Consider the following 26,372-nt stretch of genomic DNA (forward strand, 5'->3'; position numbering starts at 1 on the left):
GGGAATTTGGGGGGAATTGTTTTGGGATTTTGGGGGATTTTTGGGATTTTTTGGGAATTTTTTTGGGTTTTTTTTGGATTTTTTGGGATTTTTTGGGGGAATTTTTGGGATTTTGGGGGAATTTTTTGGGATTTTTTGGGAGATTTTAGGGAATTTTTGGGAATTTTCAGGTATTTTGGGGGAATTTTGGGAGGATTTTTTGCGAGTTTTTTGTGAATTCTGGGGATTTTTGGGAATTCTGGGGATTTTTTGGGAATTTTTGGGATTTTTTGGGAATTTTTGGGAATTTTTGGGATTTTTGGGGGATTTTTTGGGGATTTTTTGGGGATTTTTTTGGGGATTTTTGGGGATTTTTTTTGGGATTTGGGGGATTTTTTTGGGGATTTTGGGGGAATTGTTTTGGGATTTTGGGGGATTTTTTTGGGAATTTTGGGAATTCCGGGGTTTTTTGGGATTTTTTGGGAATTTTTTTGAATTTTTGGGATTTTTTGGGGGAATTTTTTGGGATTTTTTGGGGAGGTTTTAGGGAATTTTGGGGAATTTTCAGGAATTTGGGGGGAATTTTGGGAGGATTTTTGCGAGTTTTTGGGAATTCCAGGGATTCCTGGGATTTTGGGGAATTTTGGGGAATTTTGGGGAATTTTGGGAGATTTTTGGGGATTTTTGGGGATTTTTGGGAAATTTTGGGGATTTTTTTTGGAATTTTTGGGGATTTTGGGGAATTTTGGGGGATTTTTTGGGAACTTTGGGAATTCTGGGGATTTTTGGGAATTTTGAGGATTTCTGGAAATTTCTGGGATTTTTTGGGATTTTCTGGGATTTTTTGGGATTTTTTGGGATTTTTTGGGAATTTTGGGGAATTTTTTTGAGAATTTTGTGGAATTTTCAGGGATTTCGGGCGAATTTGGGGGGATTTTTTTTGGAATTTTGGGAATTCTGGGGATTTTTGGGAATTCCAGGAATTTTCTGGGAATTTTCAGGGATTTTTGGGGGGATATTTTGGGATTTTGGGGGAAATTTTGGGAATTTTTGGGGGAATTTTGGGGAATTTTCAGGGATTTTCTGGGAATTTTCAGGGATTTTTTGGAATTTTTTGGGAATTTTGGGAGGAATTTTGGGGATTTTGGGGAATTTGGGGGAACTTTTGGGAATTTTTGGGGATTCTTGGGAATTTTTAGCGGGATTCTTGGGAATTCTGTGAAATTTTGGGGGGTTTTGGGGGAATTTTTGGGATTTTTGGGAATTTCTGGAGATTTGGGAGGGATTTGGGGAATTTTTTGGGAATTTTTGGGAGGATTTTGGGGAATTTTGGGAATTTTTGGGAGGATTTGGGGGATTTTGGGAATTTTTGGGAGGATTTGGGACAATTTTGGGGTGAATTTTTGGGATTTTGGGGAATTTGAGGTGGAATTTTGGGAATTCCCGGGATTTTCATGGAATTTTTGGGGAATTTTGGGGATTTTGGGAATTTCCAGGAGGATTTTCAGGATAATTCCGGGAATTTTTGGAATTTCCCGCCAAAAATTCCATTTTCCCGCCTTTTTCTTCCCAAAAAAAATTAATTCCAGGGAATATCCGGGAGCGACGGCCCCCACGGACCCCCCGGGGAGAGCGTGAGTTTTCCGGGAATTCCGGGAATTCCGGGAATTCCGGGAATTTTGGGAATTTTGGGAGGGTTTGGGGTGGAAATTTGGGAATTTTGGGATTTTTTGGGGGGAATTTTGGGATTTTTTGGGGGGAATTTTGGGATTTTTTGGATAAAAATTGAGAATTTGGGGGGTTCCAGTCTCAAATTTTGGGAATTTTTGGGAATTTTTGGGAATTTTTGGGACTTTTGGGAGGGTTTGGGGTGGAAATTTGGGAATTTTGGGATTTTTTGGGAGGAATTTTGGGGAAATTTTGGGATTTTTTGGGAGGGATTTTGGGATTTTTTGGATAAAAATTGAGAATTTGGGGGGTTCCAGTCTCAAATTTTGGGAATTTTGGGGAATTTTTGGGAATTTTTGGGACTTTTGGGAGGGTTTGGGGTGGAAATTTGGGAATTTTGGGATTTTTTGGGAGGGATTTTGGGGAAATTTTGGGATTTTTTGGGGGAATTTTGGGATTTTCTGGATAAAAGTTGGGGATTTTGGGGGGTTCCAGTCCCGAATTTGGGGGATTTTGGGGAATTTTGGGGAATTTGGGGGAATTTTGGGAATTTTTGGGAATTTTGGGAGGGTTTGGGGTGGAAATTTGGGAATTTTGGGATTTTTTGGGAGGGATTTTGGGATTTTTTGGATAAAAATTGGGAATTTGGGGGGGTTCCAGTCTCAAATTTTGGGAATTTTGGGGAATTTTTGGGAATTTTTGGGACTTTTGAGTGGGTTTGGGGTGGAAATTTGGGAATTTTGGGATTTTTTGGGTTGAATTTTGGGGGAATTTTGGGATTTTCTGGATAAAAATTGGGAATTTTGGGGGGTTCCAGTCCCGAATTTTGGGAATTTTGGGGAATTTTTGGGGAATTTTTTGGGAATTTTGGGGGGAATTTTTGGGGAATTTTGGGGAATCTTTTGGGAATTTTTTTGGGAATTTTGGGGAATTTTTTGGGAATTTTGGGGAATTTTTTGGGAATTTTTTGGGAATTTTTGGGAATTTTGGGTTGATTTTGGGGGGATTTTTTGGGGGAATTTTTGGGGTAATTTTTTGGGAATTTTGGGGGAATTTTTTTGGAATTTTTTGGGAATTTTGGGGGGATTTTTTGGGATTTTTTTGGGGAATTTTTTTGGGGATTTTTGGTGGAATTTTTTGGGAGTTTTGGGGAAAATTTTTTTGGAATTTTGGGAAATTTTTTGGGAATTTTTGGGGGATTTTTTGGGGAATTTTTGGGGAAAATTTTTGGGGAATTTTTTGGAATTTTTTGGGAAATTTTTGGGAATTTTTTGGAATTTTGGGGGAATTTTGGGGAAAATTTTTGGGGAATTTTGGGGGAATTTTGGGGGGATTTTTTGGGAATTTTTTGGGAATTTTGGGGGAATTTTGGGGGGATTTTTTGGGAATTTTTTGGGAAATTTTTGGGGAATTTTGGGGGAATTTTGGGGGAATTTTGGGAAATTTTGGGGGGGATTTTTTGGGGTTTTTTTGGGGAATTTTTTGGGAATTTTTTGGGAATTTTTGGGAATTTCTCCCCCCCCAGGGCAGCCCCGGCCCCCAAGGCCCGAACGGATTCCCCGGCCCCAAAGGGCCCCCCGTGAGTACCAAAAAAACCCCAAATTTTGGGGCAAAAAACCCAAATTTTGGGAAAAAAACCCCAAAAATTGGGAAAAAATTAAAAAAAAAATGGAAAAAATACAAAAATTGTGTTTAAAATACCCAAAAATTGGGGAAAAAACGTCAAAAAAAGGGAAAAATCCTCCCAAGATGGGAAAAAAAAAATCCAAAATTGGGGAAAAAATCCCAAAAATGGGAAAAAAATCCCAAAAATGGGAAAAAAATACAAAAATATGGAAAAAAAATACAAAAATTGGGTTAAAAATGACCAAAAATTGGGGAAAAAACTTTAAAAAATGGGGAAAAATCCCCCAAAATGGGGAAAAAAATTCCAAATTGGGGAAAAAAGGCAAAAAATTTGAAATAAAAGGGAAAAATTGGGTTAAAAATACCCAAAAATGGTGAAAAAATGGGAAAAAAATACAAAAATTGGGTTAAAATACTAAAAAATTGAGGAAAAATCTTCAAAAAAAGGGGGAAATCCCCCCAAAATGGGAAAAAAATCCACAAAAATGGGAAAAAATCACAAAACTTGGAAATAAAAGCCAAAAATTAGGGAAAAAAATCTAAAAATTGGGTTAAAAATACCCAAAAATGGGGAAAAATCAAAAAAATGGAAAAAATTACAAAAATTTGGGTTAAAATGCCCCAAAATTGAGGAAATAACTTGAAAAAAATGAGGGAAAATTCCCCCAAAATGGGAAAAAAATCCTGAAATTGGGGGAAAAAATCCCAGAAATGGGAAAAAATCTGAAAAAAGAGAAAAAAAATCTCAAAAAATGGGAAAAAAATAAAAAAAAAAGGGAAAAAAATACAAAAATTGGGTTAAAAATGACCAAAAATTGGGGAAAAATCCCCAAAATGGGGAAAAAAATCTCAAAAGTGGGAAAAAAATGGGAAAAAATGGAGAAAAAATTCAAAAATTTGATTAAAAATGATCAAAAATTGGGGAAAAAGCTTCAAAAAATGGGAAAAAAATCCAAAAAATTGGAAAAAAATACAAAAAATGGGAAAAAATTACAAAAATTGGGTTAAAAATGATCAAGAATTGGGGAAAAATCTTCAAAAAATGGGGAAAAATCCCCCAAAATGGGGAAAAAATTCCAAATTGGGGAAAAAAGGCAAAAAATTTGAAATAAAAGGCAAAAATTGGGTTAAAAATACCCAAAAATGGGAAAAAAATGGGAAAAAAATACAAAAATTGGGTTAAAATACTAAAAAATTGAGAAAAAAAAGGGGAAAAATCCCCCCAAAATGGGAAAAAAAATCCCCAAAAATGGGAAAAAAATCCCAAAAATTGGAAATAAAAGGCAAAAATTGGGGAAAAAAATCTAAAAATTGGGTTAAAAATACCCAAAAATGGGAAAAAATAAAAAAAATGGAAAAAATACAAAAATTTGGGTTGAAAATGCCCCAAAATTGAGGAAATAACTTGAAAAAAATGAGGGAATATTCCCCCAAAATTGGAAAAAAATTCCTGAAATTGGGGGAAAAAATCCCAGAAATGGGAAAAAATCTCAAAAATGAGAAAACAAATCTCAAAAAATGGGAAAAAAATAAAAAAAAAAGGGAAAAAAATACAAAAATTGGGTTAAAAATGACCAAAAATTGGGGAAAAATCCCCAAAATGGGGAAAAAAATCCCAAAAATGGAAAAAAAATGGGAAAAAATGGGGAAAAAATTCAAAAATTTGATTAAAAATTATCAAAAATTGGGGAAAAATCCCCAAAATGGGGAAAAAAATCTCAAAAATGGGAAAAAAATACAAAAATTGGGGAAAAATTACAAAAATTGGGTTAAAAATGATCAGAAATTGGGGAAAAAGCTTCAAAAAATGGGGGAAAAAATCTCAAAAATGGGAAAAAAATACAAAAAATGGGGAAAAAATCCCCAAAATGGGAAAAAATCCCAAAAAATGGGGAATAAAAACCCAAAAATGGGAAAAAATAAAAAAAAATGGGAAAAAATACAAAAATTGGGTTAAAAATGACCAAAAATTGGGGAAAAATCCCCAAAATGGGGAAAAAAATCTCAAAAATGGGGAAAAATCGGAAAAAATGGGGAAAAAATTCAAAAATTGGGTTAAAAATGATCAAAAATTGGGGAAAAAGCTTCAAAAAATGGGGGAAAATCCCCCAAAATGGGGAAAAAAATCTGAAAAATGGGAAAAAAATACAAAAATTGGGGAAAAATTACAAAAATTGGGTTAAAAATGATCAAAAAATGGGGAAAAAGATTCAAAAAATGGGGAAAAAATCAAAAAAATGGGAAAAAAAATACAAAAAATGGGAAAAAATTTTAAAAAAAATGGGAAAAAATACAAAAATTGGGTTAAAAATGACCAAAAATTGGGGAAAAAACCTTGAAAAAAATGAGGGAAAATCCCCCCAAAATGGGAAAAGCTCCAAAATTTGGGGAAAATCCCAGAAATTTGGGAAAATTTGGTTTTTCCAAGGGTCCCCCCGGAAAAGACGGAATTCCAGGACACCCCGGGCAGAGAGGAGACGCCGTGAGTGACCCAAAAATCCCAAATTTCACCCAAAATCCAGCCCAAAAATTCCCAAAAAATCTTCTTGGAAAATCCCCAAAATCCCTGAGTCCAAAATATCCCAAAAAATCCCAAAATTCCCCTAAAAAAGCCCCAAAAAACCCCCAAAATCCCAAATTTCACCCAAAATCCAGCCCAAAAATTCCCCAAAATTCTTCTGGGAATTCCAAAATTTCCCCCCAAAATTCCCAATTTTCCCCCCAAAATCCCCCCAAAAAATCCCAAAATCCCCCCCAAAATTCCCAAATTTCCCCTCAAATCTCCCCAAAATTCCCAAATCCCCGCAAAATTCCCAAATTTCCCACTGAAATCCCCAAATTTCCCCCCAAATTTCCCAAAATTCCCCCTGAAATCCCCAAATTTCCCCCCAAAATTCCCAAATTTCCCCCTGAAATCCCCAAATTTCCCCCCAAAATTCCCAAATTCCCCCTAAAATTCCCACATTTCCCCCTAAAATCCCCCCAAAATTCCCAAATTCCCCTCAAATCCTCCCAAAAATACCCAAAATCCCCCCAAAATTCCCAAATTTCCCCTCAAATCCTCCCAAAAAATCCCAAAATCCCCCCAAAATTCCCATATTTCCCCCAAATCCCAAAATATCCCCAAAATTCCCAAATTTCCCCTAAAATTCCCAAAAATTCCCCCCCAAAAAATTCCCAAACCCCCCCAAAATTCCCAAAATCCCCCCAAAAATCCCCAAATCCCCCCAAAATTCCCAATTTTTCCCCCAAAATTCCCGGATTTTCCCCCAAAATTCCCGATTTTCCCCCCAAAATTCCCGATTTTCCCCCCAAAATTCCCGATTTTCCCCCCAAAATTCCCGATTTTTACCCCAAAATTCCCAAATTTCCAGGGATTCCAAGGCAAGCCGGGCCCCCCCGGCCCCCCCGGCGTGGTCGGAGCTCAGGTGAGACCCCCCCCCAAAAATTCCCAAAAAATCCCCAAAAATCCCCCAAAAATTCCCAAAAAATTCCCAAAAAATTCCCAAAAAATCCCCAAAAAATTCCCAAAAAATCCCCCTAAAATCCCAAAAAAATCCCCCAAAAATCCCCAAAAAATCCCCCCAAAATTCCCAAAAATTCCCAAAAAATCCCCCCAAAAATCCCAAAGAAATTCCAAAAAAATCCCCCAAAAATTCCCAAAAAATTCCCCAAAAATTCCCAAAAAATTCCCCAAAAATTCCCAAAAAATTCCCAAAAAATCCCCAAAAATTCCCAAAAAATCCCCAAAAAATCCCCAAAAATCCCAAAAAAATCCCAAAAAAATCCCCCCAAAATCCAAAAAAATTCCCAAAAAATCCCAAAAAAATTCCCAAAAAATCCCAAAAAAATTCCCAAAAAATTCCCAAATTTCCCCCAAATTCCCGATTTTTTTTAGGGATCGCCGGGAGAGTCGGGGCCGTTGGGGGGGAGGGGCCACCCGGGACCCCCCGGACCCCCCGGAGAGCAGGGACTGCCCGGAACCCCCGGAAAGGACGGAGCCAAGGTCGGGAATTCCGGGAATTTTGGGGAATTCTGGGAATTTTGGGGGAATTCTGGGAATTTCTGGGAACTCTGGGAATTTTGGGGATTTTTGGGGGGAGTTTTGGGGGGATTTTTGGGAATTCTTGGGAGTTTTTGGGGAGTTTTGGGGGGATTTTTGGGAATTTTGGGGAGTTTTGGAGATTTTCAAGGAATTTCGGGGAAATTCGGGGGATTTTGGAGGATTTGGGAGAATTTTTGGGAATTTTCGTGGAAATTTGGGGAGTTTTGGAGATTTTTGGGGAGCTTTGGGGGATTTTTGGGAATTTTCAGGAAATTTTGGGGAATTTTTGGGGGATTTTGGGGAATTTTGGGGGATTTTTGGTAGAATTTGTGGATTTTTTGGGGATTTTTTGGGGACTTTTGGGGGATTTTTGGGAATTTTCAGGGGATTTGGGAGGATTTTGGGGGATTTTGGGAATTTTTTGGGGAATTTTTGTGAATTTTTGGGGGTTTTGGGAGGATTTTTGGGGAATTTTGGGAATTTTGTGGGATTTTTTGGGGATTTTTTGGGGTTTTGGGGGAATTTTGGGAAAAATGTTGGGAATTTTGGGGATTTTCTGGGAATTTTGGGGATTCTTGGGAGTTTTGGGGATTTGGGGAGGATTTTTGGGGAATTTTTGGGGGAATTTTTGGGGATTTTTGGGAATTTTGGGGGAAAATGTTGGGAATTTTCAGGGAATTTACTGAGAATTTTAGGAATTCTGGGAATTTGGGGGGAATTTGGGGGGATTTTTGTGGGATTTGGGGGGTTTTTAGGGAATTTTTGGGAATTTCCGGGGATTTTTGGGAATCTTTAGGGATTTCAGGAGATTTTTGGGGAATTTGGGGGAATTTTGGGGGGATTTTCAGGGAATTCTGGGAATTTTTTGGGAGATTGGGGTTGGAAATTTGGGAATTTTCGGAGCTGGGTGTCTGAAAATTCAGGAATTTGGGGAATTTTGGGGGAAAATTTGAGAATTTGGGGGGGAAATTTCGGGAATTTGGGAATCCAGGGGTGAAAATTCCCATTCCCGACTGCTGAAAAAATCGGGAATTTTCTGGAAACTCCCGGAAAATCCCAGAATTCCCGATTTTTTTTATGTTTTTCCCGGATTTTAGGGCGATCCAGGTCCTTCGGGCCCCCCGGGCAAGGACGGCCCCGCCGGATTCCGAGGATTCCCGGGAGAGCGAGGCCTTCCCGGAATTCCCGTCAGTTATCCCAAAAAAAATTCCCAAAAAAATCCCAAAAAAATCCCCAAAAAATGCCCAAAAAATCCCCCAAAAATTCCCCAAAAATTCCCCAAAAAAATCCCCCAAAAATTCCCCAAAAATTCCAAAAAAATCCAAAAAAATCCCCAAAAAATTCCCAAAAATTCCCCCAAAAAATCCCAAAAAATTCCCAAAAAAATTCCCCAAAAATTCCCCAAAAATTCCAAAAAAATCCCAAAAAATCCCCAAAAAATTCCCAAAAATTCCCCCCAAAAATCCCAAAAAATTCCCAAAAAAATTCCCCAAAAATTCCCCAAAAATTCCAAAAAAATCCCCCCAAAATTCCCAAAAATTCCCAAAAAAATTCCCAAAAAATTCCCCAAAAATCCCCCAAAAATTCCCAAAAAAATCCCACAAAAATCCCAAAAAATTCCCAAAAAATCCCCAAAAAATTCCCAAAAAATCCCAAAAAATTCCCAAAAGATTCCCAAAAAATCCCAAAAAAATTCCCAAAAAATCCCAAAAAAATTCCCAAAAAATCCCAAAAAAATTCCCAAAAAATCCAAAAAAATTCCAAAAAAATCCCAAAAAAATTCCAAAAAAATCCAAAAAAATCCCAAAAAATTCCCAAAAAAATCCCAAAAAATTCCAAAAAAATCCCCCAAAAAATCCCAAAAAATTCCCAAAAAATTCCGGGAAAAAAAAATTCCCGGGAATTTTTCTTTTCCAGGGAGGGGGAGGCTTGAAAGGATCCGAGGGCCCCGCGGGACCTCCCGGGCCGGCGGTGAGTTGGAAAAATCCTGGAATTCCGGCCAAAAATCCTGGAATTCCGGCCCAAAATCCAATTTTCCCGCCTTTTTCCCCTGATTTTCCCGCCTTTTTCCCCTGATTTTCCCGCCTTTTTTCCCCTGATTTTCCCGCCTTTTTTCCCCTGATTTTCCCGCCTTTATTTCCCTGATTTTCCCGCCTTTTTTTCCTGCTTTTCCCAGCAATTCTTTCCCGATTTTCCCGCCTTTTTTCCCCTGATTTTCCCCCCTTTATTTTCCTGATTTCCCCGCCAATAATTCCTGATTTTCCCGCCAATAATTCCTGATTTTCCCAGCAATTCTTTCCCAATTTTCCCGCCTTTTTTCCCTGATTCTCCCGCCTTTTTTCCCTGATTTTCCCGCCAATAATTCCTGATTTTCCCGCCTTTTTTTCCTGTTTTTCCCAGCAATTCCTTCCCGATTTTCCCGCCTTTTTTTACCCATTTCCGCACTCTTTTTCCCCCGATTTTCCCGCCTTTTTTCCCCGATTTTCCCGGGAATTCTTCCCTATTTTCCCGCCAATAATTCCTGATTTTCCCGCCTTTTTTCCCTGCTTTTCCCAGCAATTCTTTCCCCATTTTCCCGCCTTTTTTCCCCGATTTTCCCGCCAATAATTCCCTTTCTTCCCTCCAATAATTCCCGCCGTTTTCCCTATTTTCCCGCCAATTTTTTTTTTCCCGCTAAATTTTTTTTTTCCCGCCAAATTTTTTTTCCCGCCAAATTTTTTTTCCCGCCAAATTTTTTTTTTCCCGCCAAATTTTTTTTTTTCCCGCCAATTTTTTTTTTCCCGCCAATAATGCCATCCATCCCTTTTTCCCCTCCCCCCACCCCCGCCAGGGCTCTCCCGGGGCCGGGGGCGCTCCCGGTTCTGGGGGTCCCGTGGGTCCCCCCGGCCGGCCCGGACCCCCCGGACCCCCCGGAACTCCCGGAGACAAAGGAGGCCCGGTGAGGAATTCCGGGAATTGCGGGAAATCCGGGAATTGCGGGAATTGCGGGAAAATCTGGGAGTTGTTGGAGGGGTTGGGAAGGAGAAATTTGGGGATTTTGGGGGGAAATTTTGGGATTTTGGGGTGAAATTTTGGGATTTGGGGGGGTTTGGGGTCTCAGTGGGTCCTGAAATTTGGGAATTCTGGGAATTTTGGGAATTTTGGGGAATTCCGGGAATTCTTGGAGGGGTTGGGAGGGGAAATTTGGGGATTTGGGGGGGAAATTTTGGGGATTTTGGGGGGAAATTTGGGGATTTGGGGTCAATTTTGGGGCCTGGGGGTCTCGGTGGGTCCCAAAATTCAGGAATTCTGGGAATTTTGGGAATTCTGGGGAATTTTGGGAATTCTTGGAGGGGTTGGGAGGGGAAATTTGGGGATTTTGGGGGGAAATTTTGGGATTTGGGGAGGAAATTTTGGGATTGGGGGGGTTTGGGATCATGGTGAGTCCCAAAAATTGGGAATTCTGGGAATTCCGGGAATTTTGGGGAATTCCAGGAATTCTTGGAGGGGTTGGGAGGGGAAATTTTGGGATTTGGGGGGGAAATTTTGGGATTTGGGGGGGTTTGGGGTCTCGGTGGGTCCCGAAATTTGGGAATTCTGGGAATTTTGGGAATTCTGGGAATTCTGGGAGGGGTTGGGAGGGGAAATTTTTGGATTTTGGGGGGAAATTTTGGGATTTTGGGGGGAAATTTTGGGATTTTTGGGTCAATTTTGGGTTTTTTTGGATGGAATTTGGGATTTTTTGGTCAATTTGGGGGGTTTTGGGCAGAATTTGGGTTTTTTTGGGGGAGAATTTGGAGGGGTTTGGGTCAATTTTGGGGTTTTTTGGGTGGAACTTGGGATTTTTGGGTGAAATTTGGGATTTTGGGGGGAAATTTTGGGATTTTTGGGTGGAATTTGGGAATTTTGGGGTCGATTTCGGGGTTTTTTTGGTCAATTTTGGCTTTTTTTGGGTCGATTTTGTGATTTTTGCTCAATTTCGGGGTTTTTTGGGTCAATTTTGGGGGTTTTTGGGTGGAATTTGGGATTTTGGGTGGAATTTTGGGGTTTTTTGGGGTGGAATTAGGGAATTTCGGGGTCGATTTTGAGGTTTTTTTGGTCAATTTTGGCTTTTTTGGGGTCGATTTTGTGATTTTTGGTCAATTTCGGGGTTTTTTTGGGTCAATCTTGAGGATTTTTGGGTGGAATTTGGGCTTTTCCGCGGCGGGAATTCGGGTTTTGGGGTTCCGAGGCTCCGGGAATTTGGGGAAATTCCCGAAATTTGGGATTTTTTAGGGAGAAAAGGGCGGCTCGGGCCCCCCCGGGCGCGACGGGATCCAGGGACCCCTCGGGCTGCCGGGACCCTCCGGACCCCCCGGAGCTCCCGGTGACGACGGAGACAAGGTGGGGACCCCCAAAATTCCCCAAATTCACCCCAAAATTCCCAAAATTCCAGCCCCAAATTCCAAAAATTCCACCCCGAAATTCCCAAAATTCCACCCCAAAATTCCCAAAATCCCCCCAAAATCCCCCCAAAATTCCCCAAATCCCACCAAAATCCCCCCCAAATTCCCAAAATCCACCCCAAAATTCCCCAAATTCCACCCCAAAATTCACAAAATTCCACCCCGAAATTCCCAAAATTCCCCCAAAATTCCCCAAATCCCCCAAAATCCCCCCAAAATTCCTAAAATTCCACCCCAAAATTCCCCCCCGAAATTCCCAAATTCACCCCAAAATTCCCAAATTCCACCCCGAAATTCCCAAAATTCCAGCCCCAAATTCCCAAATTCCACCCCAAAATTCCCAAATTTACCCCAAAATTCCCAAAATTCCACCCCAAAATTCCCCAAATTCCACCCCAAAATTCCCAAAATTCCACCCCAAAATTCACAAAATCCACCCCAAAATTCCCCAAATCCCACCAAAATCCCCCCAAAATTCCCAAAATTCCACCCCAAAATTCCCAAAATCCACCCCAAAATTCCCCAAATTCCACCCCAAAATTCCCAAAATTCCACCCCAAAAATTCCCAAAATTCCACCCCGAAATTCCCAAAATTCCACCCCAAAATTCCCAAAATCCACCCCAAAATTCCCCAAATCCACCCCAAAATTCCCAAATTCCACCCCAAAACTCCCAATATTCCACCCCAAAATTCCCAAAATTCCACCCCAAAATTCCCAAAATTCCACCCCAAAATTCCCCAAATCCCCCCCAAATTCCCCAAATCCCACCAAAATCCCCCCAAAATTCCCAAAATTCCACCCCAAAATTCCCCAAATTCCACCCCAAAATTCCCAAAATTCCACCCCAAAATTCCCAAATTCACCCCAAAATTCCCAAATTCCACCCCAAAACTCCCAAAATTCCACCCCAAAATTCCCAAAATCCACCCAAAATCCACTCAATATTCCCCAAATCCCCCCAAAATTCCCAAAATTCCAGCCCAAAATTCCCCAAATCCCCCCAAAATCCCAAATTTTTTCCCCAAAATCCCAAATTTCCCCCCTGAAATCCCCAAATTTTCCCCCAGAATTCCCAATTTTCCCTCCCAAATCCCCCCAAAATTCCCAGAATTTCCCTCCAAATCCACAAATTTCCCCCCCAAAATCCCCAAATTTCCCCCAAAATTCCCCAAAATCCCACCCAAAATCCCAATTTTCCCCCCAAATCTCCCCAAAATTCCCAAATCCCCCCCAAACCCCCCCAATTTTCCCCCCAAATTCCCAATTTCTCCCCCGAAAATTCCCAAATCCACCTCCTGAATTCCCCAAATTCCCAAATTTCCCCCAAAATTCCTCAAAATCCCCCCCAAAATCCCAAATTTCCTCCCCAAAATCCCCATTTTCCCCCCAAAATTCCCAAATTCCCCCCAAAATTCCCAAATTCCCCCCAAAATTCCCAAATTCCCCCCAAAATTCCCAAATTTCCCCCCAAAATTCCCAAATTTCCCCAAAATTCCCGAATTTTCCAGGGCGAGGGCGGCGAGCCGGGCCCGAAAGGTCCCAAAGGATCCAAAGGGGAGCACGTGAGTCCAAGAATTCCCAAAAAATTCCCAAAAAATTCCCAAAAATTCCCCAAAAAATCCCAAAAAATCCCCCCAAAATTCTCCAAAAATTCCCAAAAAATCCCCTGAAAAACTCCCCAAAAATTCCCAAAAATTTCCCAAAAAAATCCCAAAAAAACTCCAAAAATTCTAAAAAAATTCCAAAAAAAATCCCCCAAAATTCCCCCCAAATTCCCCAAAAATTCCAAAAAAATTCCCCCAAAATTCCCAAAAAAATCCCCAAAAATTCCCAAAAATTCCCCAAAAAATCCCCCAAAAAATTCCCCAAAAAACTCCAAAAAAAATTCCCAAAAATTCCAGAAAAAATCCAAGAAAAACCCCCCAAAAATCCCCCCAAAAATCCCCCCAAAATTCCCCCCAAATTCCCAAAAAATTCCCAAAAATTCCCAAAAAAATCCCAAAAAATCCCCCAAAAATCCCCCAAAATCAAAAAAAAATCCCCAAAAATTCCCCGAAAATCCCCAAAAATCCCAAAAAAATCCCCAAAAATTCCAAAAAAATCCCCCAAAAATCCACAAAAAATTCCCAAAAATTCCCAAAAATTCCCAAAAAATTTCCCCAAAATTCCAAAAAAAGTCCCCCCAAAATCCCCCAAAAATTTTCCAAAAATTCCCCCAAAATTCCCCCCCAAAATTCCCAAAAATTCCCAAAAAATTTCCCCAAAATTCCAAAAAAAATCCCCAAAAGTTACCCAAAAATTCCCAAAAACCTCCCAAAAAATTCCCTAAAATCCCCCAAAAAATCCCAAAAAATTCCCAAAAATTCCAGAAAAAAATCCCAAAAAAATCCCAAAAAAATCCCCCCAAAAATCCCGCAAAATTCCACCCAAATTCCAAAAAAATTCCCAAAAATTCCCCCAAAAATCCTAAAAAATCCCCCAAAAATCCCCCAAAATCAAAAAAAAATCCCCAAAAATTCCCCAAAAAATCCCCCAAAATTCCCCTAAAAATCCCAAAAATTCCCCCCAAAAAATCCCCGAAAATTCCAAAAAAATTCCCCAAAAATCCCCCAAAAATTCCAAAAAATTCCCCCAAAATTCAAAAAAAAATCCCCCAAAATCCCCAAAAAATTCTCCAAAAATTCCCCCAAAAATCCCTCAAAATTCCCAAAATTTCCAAAAAAATTCCCCCAAAATTCCAAAAAAAAATCCCCAAAAGTTACCAAAAAATTCCCAAAAACCTCCCAAAAAATTCCCCAAAATTCCCAAAAAATTCCCCAAAATCCAAAAAAAATTCCCAAAAAATTCCCAAAAACCTCCCAAAAAATTCCCCAAAATCCCCAAAAAATTCCCCAAAATCCCCAAAAAATTCCCAAAAAATTCCCAAAAACCTCCCAAAAAATTCCCCAAAATCCCCAAAAAATTCTCAAAAAATTCCCAAAAACCTCCCAAAAAATTCCCTAAAATCCCCAAAAATCCCAAAAAATTCCAAAAAAATCCCAAAAAAATCCCCAAAAACCAAAAAAAAAAATCCTAAAAATTCCCCAAAATTTGGGGATTTTTCCCCAAAAATTTTGGGAATTTTTTCAACCTTTTCCCAATTTTTTTTAGGGACCCCCAGGACCTCCCGGCCCCATCGGGGGAGTGGGACAGCCCGGAGCGGCCGTAAGCGGAAAATCGGGAATTCCGGGGGGAATTTGGGAATTTTGGGGGGAATTTGGGAATTCTGGGGGGAATTTGGGAATTCTGGGGGAAATTTGGGAATTTTGGGGGGAATTTGGGGGAAAATTGGGAATTTTGGGGGGAATTTTGGGCATTTTTGGGGGGAAAATTGGGAATTTTTGGGGGGGAATTTGGGAATTTTGGGGGAAATTGGGAATTTTGAGGGAAAATTGGGGATTTTGGGAAGGATTTGGGAATTTTGGGGGAATTTGGGAAGGATTTGGGAATTTTGGGGGGTAAATCTGGGAATTTTTGGGGGGATTTTGGTAATTTTGGGGGCAATTTTAGAGCTTTTGGGTAAAATTTGGGGAATTTTGGGGGGAATTTGGGGGATTTTGAGGGGAAAATTGGGAATTTTGGGGGGAAATTTGGGAATTTTGGGGGGAATTTTGGGATTTTTGGGGGGAATGTTTGGGATTTTCCTGTGGGATTATTTTGGATTTTTTTGTGGGATTTTTGGGAATTCCGGGATGGGATTTTGGGGATTTTTTGTGGGATTTTTGTGGGAATTTTTGGGATTTTCGGGGTGGGATTTTTGGGATTTTTGGGTGGGATTTTGGGGATTTTTGGGGCAGATTTTTGGGATTTTTTTTGTGGCATTTTCAGGATTTTTCTGTGGGATTTTGGGGATTTTTGGGTGGGATTTTGGTGTCCCTGACCCCCCTTTTTTTGCCCCCAGGGCGCCGATGGGGAGCCGGGACCGAGGGGACCCCAAGGACATTTTGGGGTGAAGGGGGACGAAGGAACCCGAGGATTCAACGGCGCCCCCGGCCCCATCGGCCTCCAGGTGAGCCCCAAAAAACCCCAAATTCCACCCAAAATCCACCCCAAAACCCCTGAAATTCCAAATTATAACCTGGAATTTTTGGGGATTTTTGGGGATTTTGGGGGGGATTTTTTGGGGATTTTTTTTGGGGATTTTCTATTAATTTTGGGGGATTTTTTTGGGATTTTTGGGGGGAATTTTTTGGGGATTTTTTGTAATTTTTGGGGATTTTTTTGGGATTTTTTGGGATTTTTTGGGGATTTTTTGGGGATTTTTTGGGGGAATTTTTGGGGGATTTTTTGTAATTTTTGGGGATTTTTTTGGGATTTTTGGGAGATTTTTTGGGATTTTGGGGGAAATTTTTGGGGAGATTTTGGGGGGATTTTTTTTTTATTTTTTGGGAATTTTTTTGGATTTTTTGGAATTTTTTTTGGATTTTGGGGGATTTATTTTTTTTATTTTTTGGGAATTTTTTGAGAATTTTTGGAAGATTTTTTGGGATTTTGGGGGATACTCTTTTTATTTTTGGGGGCTTTTTGGGGGGATTTTTTGGGATTTTTTGGGGGATTTTTTTTTATTTTTTGGGGGGGATTTGGAAATGGAAAAAAACCTCAAATTTCCCCCTAAAAAATCCACCCCAAATCCCTGAAATTCCTGGATTTTGCACCCAGAATCAAAAAAAAAACCCAAAAAACCCAAATTTCCACCCAAAAATCCACCCCAAAGTCCTGGAATTCCAAATTATAACCTGGAATTTTTGGGGGATTTTTTTTGGATTTTTTGGGATTTTTTTTTTTAATTTTTTGGGGAATTTTTTGGGATTTTTTTTAATTTTTTAGTGATTTTTTGGGGGATTTTTGGGGGATTTTTTGGGATTTTTTGGGAATTTTGAGGGGATTTTGGGGGGGATTTTTTTAAATTATTTTTTTTAGTTTTCGGGGGATTTTTTGGGATTTTTTTGGGATTTTTTTCGGATTTTTTGGGATTTTTTTGGGATTTTTTTTCTGATTTTTTGGGGATTTTTTTTGGATTTTTTTGGGATTTTTTTTTGATTTTTGGGGAATTTGGAAATGGAAAAAAAAAACCCCAAATTTCCCCCCAAAAATCCACCCTAAAATTCCTGATTTTCCCCCCTGAAATCCCAATTTTCCCCCAAAATTCCCAATTTTCCCCCCAAAATTCCCAAATTTTTGCCTTTCACCCTCCCCAATCCCTCCCCAAATCCCCCAAATTCCCAAAAAATTCCCAAAATTCCCGATTTTTTTCCCTTCCAGGGTTCTCCGGGTCCCGCCGGGGACAAGGGAGAGACGGGCGACGTTGGACCCCTGGTGAGCCTCCCAAAATTCCCAAAACATTCCCAAAAAATTCCCAAAAATTCCCCAAAAATTCCCCCAAAATTCCTGAAAATTACAAAAAAAAAAATCCCAAAAAAATTCCTCAAAAATTCCCCCCAAATTCAAAAAAATTTCCCCCAAAAATTCCCAAAAAATTCCCCAAAACATTTCCAAAAAATCCCGAAAATTCCCCAAAAAACTCCAAAAAATTCCCCAAAATTCCAAAAAAAATTCCCAATAATTGCCAAAAAATTCCCATAAAAATTCCCCCCAAAATCCCCCAAAAATTCCCCAAAAATTTCCCCAAAAATTCCCCAAAATTCCCCAAAAATCAAAAAAAAATCCCCCATAAAATTCCCCAAAAATTTCCCAAAAAATTCCCCAAAAAATTCCTCAAAGTTCCTCAAAATTCCCCAAAAATTCTACAAACATTCCCCAAAAATCCCCTAAAATTCCCCAAAAATTCCTCAAAATTCTCCCAAAATATCCCCAAAATACCAAAACATTCCCAAAAAAATTCCCAAAAAATTCCCCAAAAATTCCCCAAAAATTTCCCAAAAAATCTCCCCAAAATTCCCAAACCATTCCCAAAAAATTCCCAAAAATCCCCAAAAATTCCCCAAAAATTCCTGAAAATTACAAAAAAAAATCCCAAAAAAATTCCTAAAAAATTCCCCCCAAATTCACAAAAATTTCCCCCCAAAATTCCCCAAAAATTCCCCAAAACATTTCAAAAAAATCCTGAAAATTCCCCAAAAAAACTACAAAAAATTTCCCAAAATTCCAAAAAAATTCCCAATAATTGCCAAAAAATTCCCATAAAAATTCCCCCCAAAATCCCCCAAAAATTCCCCAAAAATTTCCCCAAAAATTCCCAAAAATTCCTTAAACATCAGAAAAAAAATTCCCCCAAAATTCCCCAGAAGTCCCCAAAAAAATCCCTTAAAAAATAAAAAAAAAATCCCAAAAATTCCCAAAAAATTTCCCAAAAATTCCCAAAAATATCCCAAAATTTTCAAAAAAATCACAAAAATTTCCCCAAAAAATCCCTTAAAGAAATCCAAAAAAATTCCCAAAAATTCAAAAAAAATCCCCCCAAAATATTCCAAAAATTCCCAAAAAAACCCCAAAAGTCCCACAAAAATATCCCAAAAATCCCAAAAAATTCCCCCAAAATTAAAAAAAAAAATCCCCCCAAAAATCCAAAAAATTCCCAAAAAATTCCCCAAAAATTCCCCCAAAATATCCCAAAAATCCCTAAAAAATTCCCAAAAATATCCCAAAAATCCCCAAAAAATCCCAAAAAATTCCCCCAAAAAATCCCTTAAAAAATCCAAAGAAATTCCCAAAAATTCCCCAAAAAATTCCAAAAAAATTCCCAAAAAATCCTAAAAAATCCCCCCAAAATTCCAAAAAAATTCCTTAAAAATCCCCCCAAAAAATCCCCAAAAATTCCCAAAAAATCCCCCCAAAATATCTCAAGAATCAAAAAAAATTCCCCAAAAAATTCCCCAAAAAATCCCAAAAAATTTCCAAAAAATTCCAAAAAAATCCCCCCAAAATTCCCAAAAAATTCCTTAAAAATCCCCCCAAAAAATCCCCAAAAATTCCCAAAAAATCCCCCCAAAATTCCCCAAAAATTCCCAAAAAATCCCCCCAAAATATCCGAAAAATCAAAGAAAATTCCCCAAAAATTCCCCCAAAAATTCCCAAAAAATTCCCAAACAATTCCCAAAAAATTCCCCAAAAATTCCCTAAAAATTCCCCCCAAAAATCCCCAAAAATTCCCCAAAAATCCCCCCAAAATTCCCCAAAAATTCCCAAAAAATCCCCCCAAAATATCCCAAAAATCAAAGAAAATTCCCCAAAAAATCCCAAAATATCCCAAAAAATTCTCAAAAAATTCCCAAACAATTCCCAAAAAATTCCCCAAAAATTCCCTAAAAATTCCCCCCAAAAATCCCCAAAAATTCCCAAAAAATCCCCCCAAAATTCCCCAAAATTCCCAAAAAATCCCAAAAAATATCCCAAGAATAAAAAAAAATTCCCCAAAAAATCCCAAAAAATTCCCAAAAATTCCCCAAAGAATTCCCAAAAAATTCCCCAAAAATTCCCTAAAAATTCCCCCCCAAAAAATTCCCAAAAAATTCCCTAAAAAAATTCCCATTTTTCCAGGGTCCCCCCGGCCCTCCCGGACCTCGAGGCCCCTCCGGAGCTTCCGGAGCCGACGTGAGTCAAATTCCCGCCAAAAATTCCCAAAAAATTCCCCAAAAAAATCCCCAAAAAAATTCCCAAAAAATTCCCAAAAAAAATTTTGGGAATCTCCAATTCCCCAAATTTTCCTTTCCCAAATGCAGGGACCTCAGGGACCTCCCGGAGGCGTCGGGAATTTGGGACCCCCCGGACAGAAGGTGAATCCCGGGAATTCCGGGGGGGGAGGGGAGGGAAAATTTGGGATTTTCCCTTGGAATTCTGGGGTTTTTGATGGAATTTTGGGGTTTTTGATGGAAATTTGGGATTTTCCGTTGGAATTTTGGGATTTTTGGTTGGAATTTTGGGGTTTTTGATGGAATTTTGGGGTTTTTGGTTGGAATTTTGGGATTTTTCCGTTGGAATTTTGGGGTTTGTGATGGAAATTTGGGATTCTCCATTGGAATTTTGGGATTTTTGGTTGGAATTTTGGGATTTTCCATTGGAATTTTGGGGTTTTCTGTTGGAATTTCGGGATTTTCCGTTGGAATTTTGGGATTTTCCGTTGGAATTTAGGGGTTTTCTGTTGGAATTTTGGGGTTTTTATTTGGAATTTTGGGGTTTTTATTTGGAATTTTGGGGTTTTTATTTGGAAATTTGGGGTTTTCCGTTGGAATTTTGGGATTTTCCGTTGGAATTTTGGGATTTTCCATTGGAATTTTGGGGTTTTTGATGGAAATTTGGGATTTTCCGTTGGAATTTTGGGATTTTTGGTTGGAATTTTGGGATTTTTGGTTGGAATTTTGGGGGTTTTGATGGAAATTTGGGATTTTCCGTTGGAATTTCAGGGGTTTTATTTGGAAATCTGGGATTTTCTGTTGGAATTTTGGGTTTTAGTTGGAATTTAGGGGTTTTTGGTTGGAATTTTGGGGTTTTTGATGGAAATCTGGGATTTTCCGTTGGGATTTTGGGGTTTTTGATGGAATTTTGGGGTTTTTAGTTGGAATTTTGGGATTTTCCGTAGGAATTTTGGGTTTTCCGATGGAATTTTGGGATTTTTGGTTGGAATTTTGGGGTTTTCCGTTGGAATTTTGGGATTTTCCATTGGAATTTTGGGGTTTTTGATGGAAATATTGCAATTTTATTTTGGAATTTTGGGGGTTTTGTTGGAATTCTGGGATTTTCTGTTGGAATTTTGGGGTTTTTGATGGAAATTTGGGATTTTCCGTTGGAATTTTGGGGTTTTTGATGGAAATTTGGGGGTTTTAGTTGGAATTTTGGGGTTTTAGTTGGAATTTCGGGGTTTTTGGTTGGAATTTTGGGGTTTTCTGTTGGAATTTTGGGGGGTTTTGATGGAAATTTGGGATTTTTGGTTGGAATTTTGGGGTTTTTGATGGAATTTTGGGGTTTTTAGTTGGAATTTTGGGGTTTTTGATGGAATTTTGGGGTTTCTGTTGGAATTTTGGGATTTTCCGTTGGAATTTTGGGGTTTTAGTTGGAATTTTGGGGGTTTTGGTTGGAAATTTGGGGATTCCTGATGGAATTTTGGGATTTTCCGTTGGAATTTTGGGATTTTCCGTTGGAATTTTGGGGATTCCTGATGGAATTTTGGGGTTTTTTTGTTGGAATTTTGGGATTTTAGTTGGAATTTTGGGGTTTTGGATGGAAATCTGGGATTTTCCGTTGGAATTTTGGGATTTTCCATTGGAATTTTGGAGTTTTCCATTGGAATTTTGGGATTTTCTCTTGGAATTTTGGGGGTTTTGATGGAATTTTGGGATTTTCCGTTGGAATTTTGGGATTTTCCATTGGAATTTTGGGATTTTTGGTTGGAATTTTGGGGTTTTTAGTTGGAATTTTGGGGTTTTTGATGGAATTTTGGGGTTTTTAGTTGGAATTTTTGGGTTTTTGATGGAATTTTGGGATTTTTGGTCGGAATTTTGGGATTTTCCGTTGGAATTTTGGGGTTTTTGATGGAAATTTGGGATTTTTGGTTGGAATTTTGGGATTTTCCGTTGGAATTTTGGGGTTTTCAGTTGGAATTTTGGGGGGTTTTGATGGAAATTTGGGATTTTCCGTTGGAATTTTGGGATTTTAGTTGGAATTTGGGGATTTTCCGTTGGAATTTTGGGGTTTTAGTTGGAATTTTGGGGTTTTTAGTTGGAATTTTGGGGTTTTCTGTTGGAATTTTGGGGTTTTCCGTTGGAATTTTGGGGTTTTCCGTTGGAATTTTGGGATTTTTTGTTGGAATTTTGGGGTTTTTATTTGGAAATTTGGGGTTTTCTGTTGGAATTTTGGGATTTTCCTTGGAATTTTGGGATTTTTGGTTGGAATTTTGGGGTTTTTAGTTGGAATTTTGGGGTTTTTGATGGAAATTTGGGATTTTCCGTTGGAATTTTGGGATTTTCCGTTGGAATTTTGGGGTTTTAGTTGGAATTTTGGGGTTTTTGGTTGGAATTTTGGGGTTTTCTGTTGGAATTTGGGGTTTTTGGTTGGAATTTTGGGGTTTTTAGTTGGAATTTTGGGGTTTTTGATGGAAATTTGGGATTTTCCGTTGGAATTTTGGGATTTTCCGTTGGAATTTTGGGGTTTTAGTTGGAATTTTGGGGTTTTTGGTTGGAAATTTGGGATTTTCCGTTGGAATTTTGGGGGTTTTGATGGAAATTTGGGATTTTCTGTTGGAATTTTGGGGTTTTCTGTTGGAATTTTGAGGTTTCCGTTGGAATTTTGGGGTTTCCAGTCGGAAATTCCCAATCAACATTCCCGAATTTTTCTCCCAGGGCGATCCCGGCGAACCCGGAACTCCGGGAATTCCAGGAGAACCAGGAATCAAGGTCAGTTCCCCTCTCCCAATCCCCCCCCTAAAATATCACGAAAAATCAAAAAAAATTAAAAAAAAAATTGCCAAAAAATCCCCAAAAAATCCTAAAAAAATCCTAAAAAAATCCCCAAAAAATCTCAAAAAATCCCCAAAAAATCTCAAAAATTCCCAAAAAATTCCCCAGAATTCCCAAATTTTTCCCTTCCCGTTTTTTATTCCCAGGGTCCTCGTGGGGATCGTGGGGAAAAAGGAGAATCAAAATTCCAAAAATCCCCAAAAATCCCCCCAAAAATCCTGAAAAAAATCCCCCCAAAAATTCCAAAAAACCTCAAAAAAATCTCAAAAAAATCCCCCAAAAATCCAAAAAAATTCCCAAAAATTCCCAAAAAATCCCCCCAAAAATCTCCCAAAAATCCCCAAAAAATCCCCCAAAAATCTCCAGAAAATCTCCCAAAAAATCCCCAAAAATCCCAAAAAAATCCCAAAAAACCCCAAAAAAATCCCTAAAAATCCCAAAAAAATCCCCCAAAATCCCCAAAAAATCTCCAAAAAATCCCAAAAAATTCCCAAAAATTCCCAAAAAATTCCCAAATTTTTCCCTTCCCGTTTTTTATTCCCAGGGTCCTCGTGGGGATCGTGGGGAAAAAGGAGAATCCGGAGCCTCCGGAGCCTCCGGAGCCGCGGGCGGGAAAGGCCCCCCCGGAGATGACGGCCCCAAAGGAAACCCCGTGAGACCCCAAAAAATTCCCAAAAAAATTCCCAAAAAATTCCCAAAAAATTCCCAAAAAATTCCCCAAAAATTCCCGGAATTCCCAAACCTTTCCCAGAAAATCCCGGGATTTTTCCTGAATTTTTGGGAATTTTTTGGGAATTTTTTTTTTAGGGTCCCGTTGGATTCCCCGGAGATCCCGGAGCCCCCGGAGAGATCGGAGCCAGGGTGAGCCGGGATTGGGGGAATTTGGGGAATTTGGGGAATTTTGGGAGGGAATTTGGGAATTTTGGGGGGAATTTGGGAATTTGAGGGGAATTTCGGGAATTTTGGGGGAGAATTTGGGGGATTTGGGGGAATTTGGGGAATTTGGGGGGAATTTTGGGGGGGAATTTGAGAATTTGGGGGAATTTTGGGGGGATTTGGGGGGGAAATTTGGGGGAATTTGGGGAATTTTGGGAGAGAATTTGAGGGATTTGGGGGAATTTGGGGAATTTTGGGAGGGAAATTTGGGAATTTGGGTGGGAATTTTGGGAATTTTGGGGGAGAATTTGGGGGATTTGGGGGAATTTTTGGAATTTTGGGGGGAAATTGGGGGATTTGGGGGAATTTTGGGGAATTTTGGATGAGAAATTTGGGAATTTTGGGGAATTTTGGGGGGAAATTGGGGGATTTGGGGGGAATTTGGGGAATTTTGGATGGGAAATTTGGGAATTTTGGGGAATTTTGGGGGGAAATTGGAGGAATTTGGGGGAATTTTGGGAATTTGGGGGGGAAAATTTGAGAATTTGGGGGAATTTTGGGAATTTGGGGGGGAATTTTGGGAATTTTGGGGGGATTTGGGGGAAATTTTGGGAATTTTGGGTGGGAATTTGGGGGATTTGGGGAGAATTTTGGGAATTTGGGGGGAAAATTTCGGGAATTTTGGGAGGGAATTTTGGGAATTTGGGGGAATTTTGGGAAGGAAATTGGGGGATTTGGGGGGAATTTTGGGAACTTGGGGGGAATTTTGGGGGAAAATTTGGGGAAAATCTGTGGGGATTTGGGGAATTTGGGGGGAAATTTGGGGGAATTTGGGGGGGAAATTTGGGAATTTTGGGGGGAATTTTGGGAATTTGGGGGAATTTTGGGGGAGAATTTGGGGGATTTGGGGGAATTTTTTGAATTTTGGGGGGGAAATGGGGAATTTGGGGAATTTTGGGAATTTGGGAGGGGAATTTGGGGAATTTGGGGGGAAAATTTGGGAATTTGGGGGAATTGGGGGAATTTGGGGGGGAAATTTGGGGGAATTTTGGGAATTTTGGGAGGAAATTTGGGAATTTGGGGGAATTTTGGGGGGGAAATTTCGGGAATTTGGGGGGGAAATTTTGGGGATTTGGAGGATTTTTGGGGGGGGAATTTGAGAATTTGGGGGAATTTTGGGAATTTGGGGGAATTTTGGGGATTTTGTGGGGAATTTGGGGAATATTTGGGGAATTTGGGGGGAATTTTTGGGAATTTGGGGGGAAATTTGGGAATTTTGGAGGAAATTCCCGGGATTTGGGTGAAATTCCCGGGATTTGGGGGGAATTCCCGGGATTTGGGTGAAATTCCCGGGATTTTGGGGGGAATTCCCGGGATTTTGGGTGAAATTCCCGGGATTTTGGGGTTTCTGGCAGGGCCAGGACGGAGCCAAAGGCGAACGAGGAGAGGACGGAGAGGCGGGGGAGGCGGTGAGAGCCCAAATCCCGGAATTCCCACAGAATTCCCACGGAATTCCCGGGATTTCCGGCGATTCCCGGGATTTTTGGGAATGCCCAGGCTGAGATCTCGAGCCTCGGGAATTTTGGGATCCCGATTTTGGGGAATTTTGGGAATTTTGGGATCCCAATATTTGGGAATTTTGGGGAATTTTGGGATCACGATTTTTGGGAATTTTGGGATCTTTGGGGATTTTTGGGATCCCAATTTTGGGAATTTTGGGATCCAAATTTTTTGGGAATTTTGGGGAATTTTGGGATCCCAATTTTGGGGAGTTTGGGGGAATTTGGCGATTTTGGGATCCCAATTTTGGGGAATTTTGGGGAATTTTGGGATCCCATTTTTTGGGAATTTTGGGGATCCCAATTTGGGGGAATTTTGGGGAATTTTGGGATCCCGATTTTTGGGAATTTTGGGATCTCTGGGAATTTTGAGATCCCGATTTTTGGGAATTTTGGGATCCCATTTTTCGGCACCGCCGGGACTTTGCAGAACCTCGGGAATTTCGGGGATCCCGAATCCCGGCCCCGATCCCGAAATTCCCGAATTTTCTCCTCAGGGCTCTCCGGGTCCGACGGGCGAGAACGGCCCCCCCGGGCCCCCCGGCAAGAGGGTAAATCCTGGGAAAATCCCGGAAAAACACCCGGAAAACACCGGGAAAACACCGGGAAAACACCGGGAAAACACCGGGAAAATAATGGGAAAATCCTGGGAAAACACCGGGAAACATCCTGGGAAAATCCCGGAAAAACACCCGGAAAACACCGGGAAAACACCGGGAAAACACTGGGAAAATAATGGGAAAATCCTGGGAAAACACCGGGAAAATACCAGGAAAAATCCCGGAAAAAATCCTGGAAAATTCCCAGGAAAATACCAGAAAAATCCTGGAAAAATCCCAGGAAAAAATCCTGGAAAAATCCCGGGAAAAATCCTGGAAAAATTCCCAGGAAAATCCTGGAAAAATCCTGGAAAAATACCAGGAAAAAATCCTGTGAAAAATCCCAGAAAAAATCCTGGAAAATTCCCAGAAAAAATCCTGGAAAAATCCCAGGAAAATCCTGGAAAAATCCCAGAAAGAATCCTGGAAAAATCCCTGGAAAATCCTGGAAAAATCCTGGGAAAATCCCGGAAAAAATCCTGGAAAAATCCCTGGAAAAATCCTGGAAAAATCCCGAAAAAAATCCTGGAAAAATCCCGGGAAAAATCCTGGAAAAATCCTGGGAAAATACCAGAAAAAAATCCTGGGAAAAATCTCTGGAAAATCCTGGGAAAATCCCTGGAAAATCCTGGAAAACTCCCAGGAAAAAATCCTGGAAAACTCCCAGGAAAATCCTGGAAAAATCCTGGAAAAATCCCTGGAAAATTCCCGGGAAAATCCTGGAAAAATCCCAGGAAAAATCCTGGAAATCTCCCAGGAAAATCCTGGAAAAATCCCAGGAAAAATCCTGGAAATCTCCCAGGAAAATCCTGGAAAAATTCCAGGAAAATCCCGGAAAAATCCTGGAAAAAATCCTGGAAAACTCACAGGAAAATCCTGGAAATCTCCCAGGAAAATCCTGGAAAAATCCCTGGAAAAATCCTGGAAAAATCCCAGGAAAAATCCTGGAAATCTCCCAGGAAAATCCTGGAAAAATCCCTGGAAAAATCCTGGAAATCTCCCAGGAAAATCCTGGAAAAATCCCAGAAAAAATCCTGGAAAATTCCCAGGAAAATCATGGAAAAATCCCTGAAAAAATCCTGGAAAATTCCCAGGAAAATCCTGGAAAATTCCCAGGAAAATCCTGGAAAAATCCCAGAAAAAAA

The 26,372-nt window shown here is 39.8% G+C and overlaps 1 protein-coding gene across 1 annotated transcript in view; it reads left to right on the forward strand.

The window, feature by feature from the left end:
* The window catches only part of COL11A2 (collagen type XI alpha 2 chain), an 88,127-nt gene that overhangs the window by 37,441 nt on the left and 24,314 nt on the right, over positions 1–26,372 (forward strand). Inside the window, exons 20-39 of the mRNA XM_086870674.1 lie at positions 1,569–1,613; positions 3,173–3,226; positions 5,702–5,755; positions 6,648–6,701; positions 7,172–7,279; positions 8,416–8,505; positions 9,236–9,289; positions 10,149–10,256; positions 11,573–11,680; positions 13,254–13,307; positions 14,896–14,949; positions 15,686–15,793; positions 17,047–17,100; positions 19,282–19,335; positions 19,464–19,517; positions 22,077–22,130; positions 22,738–22,845; positions 23,001–23,054; positions 24,485–24,538; positions 25,126–25,179. Coding sequence (XP_086726800.1) covers positions 1,569–1,613; positions 3,173–3,226; positions 5,702–5,755; positions 6,648–6,701; positions 7,172–7,279; positions 8,416–8,505; positions 9,236–9,289; positions 10,149–10,256; positions 11,573–11,680; positions 13,254–13,307; positions 14,896–14,949; positions 15,686–15,793; positions 17,047–17,100; positions 19,282–19,335; positions 19,464–19,517; positions 22,077–22,130; positions 22,738–22,845; positions 23,001–23,054; positions 24,485–24,538; positions 25,126–25,179 — 1,377 coding nt within the window. The remainder of the gene's footprint in view (positions 1–1,568; positions 1,614–3,172; positions 3,227–5,701; positions 5,756–6,647; positions 6,702–7,171; positions 7,280–8,415; positions 8,506–9,235; positions 9,290–10,148; positions 10,257–11,572; positions 11,681–13,253; positions 13,308–14,895; positions 14,950–15,685; positions 15,794–17,046; positions 17,101–19,281; positions 19,336–19,463; positions 19,518–22,076; positions 22,131–22,737; positions 22,846–23,000; positions 23,055–24,484; positions 24,539–25,125; positions 25,180–26,372) is intronic.

The sequence above is a fragment of the Cyanistes caeruleus genome, chromosome 33 (assembly GCF_971803275.1).
Source record: "Cyanistes caeruleus chromosome 33, bCyaCae1.hap1.1, whole genome shotgun sequence".
Taxonomy (NCBI): domain Eukaryota; kingdom Metazoa; phylum Chordata; class Aves; order Passeriformes; family Paridae; genus Cyanistes; species Cyanistes caeruleus.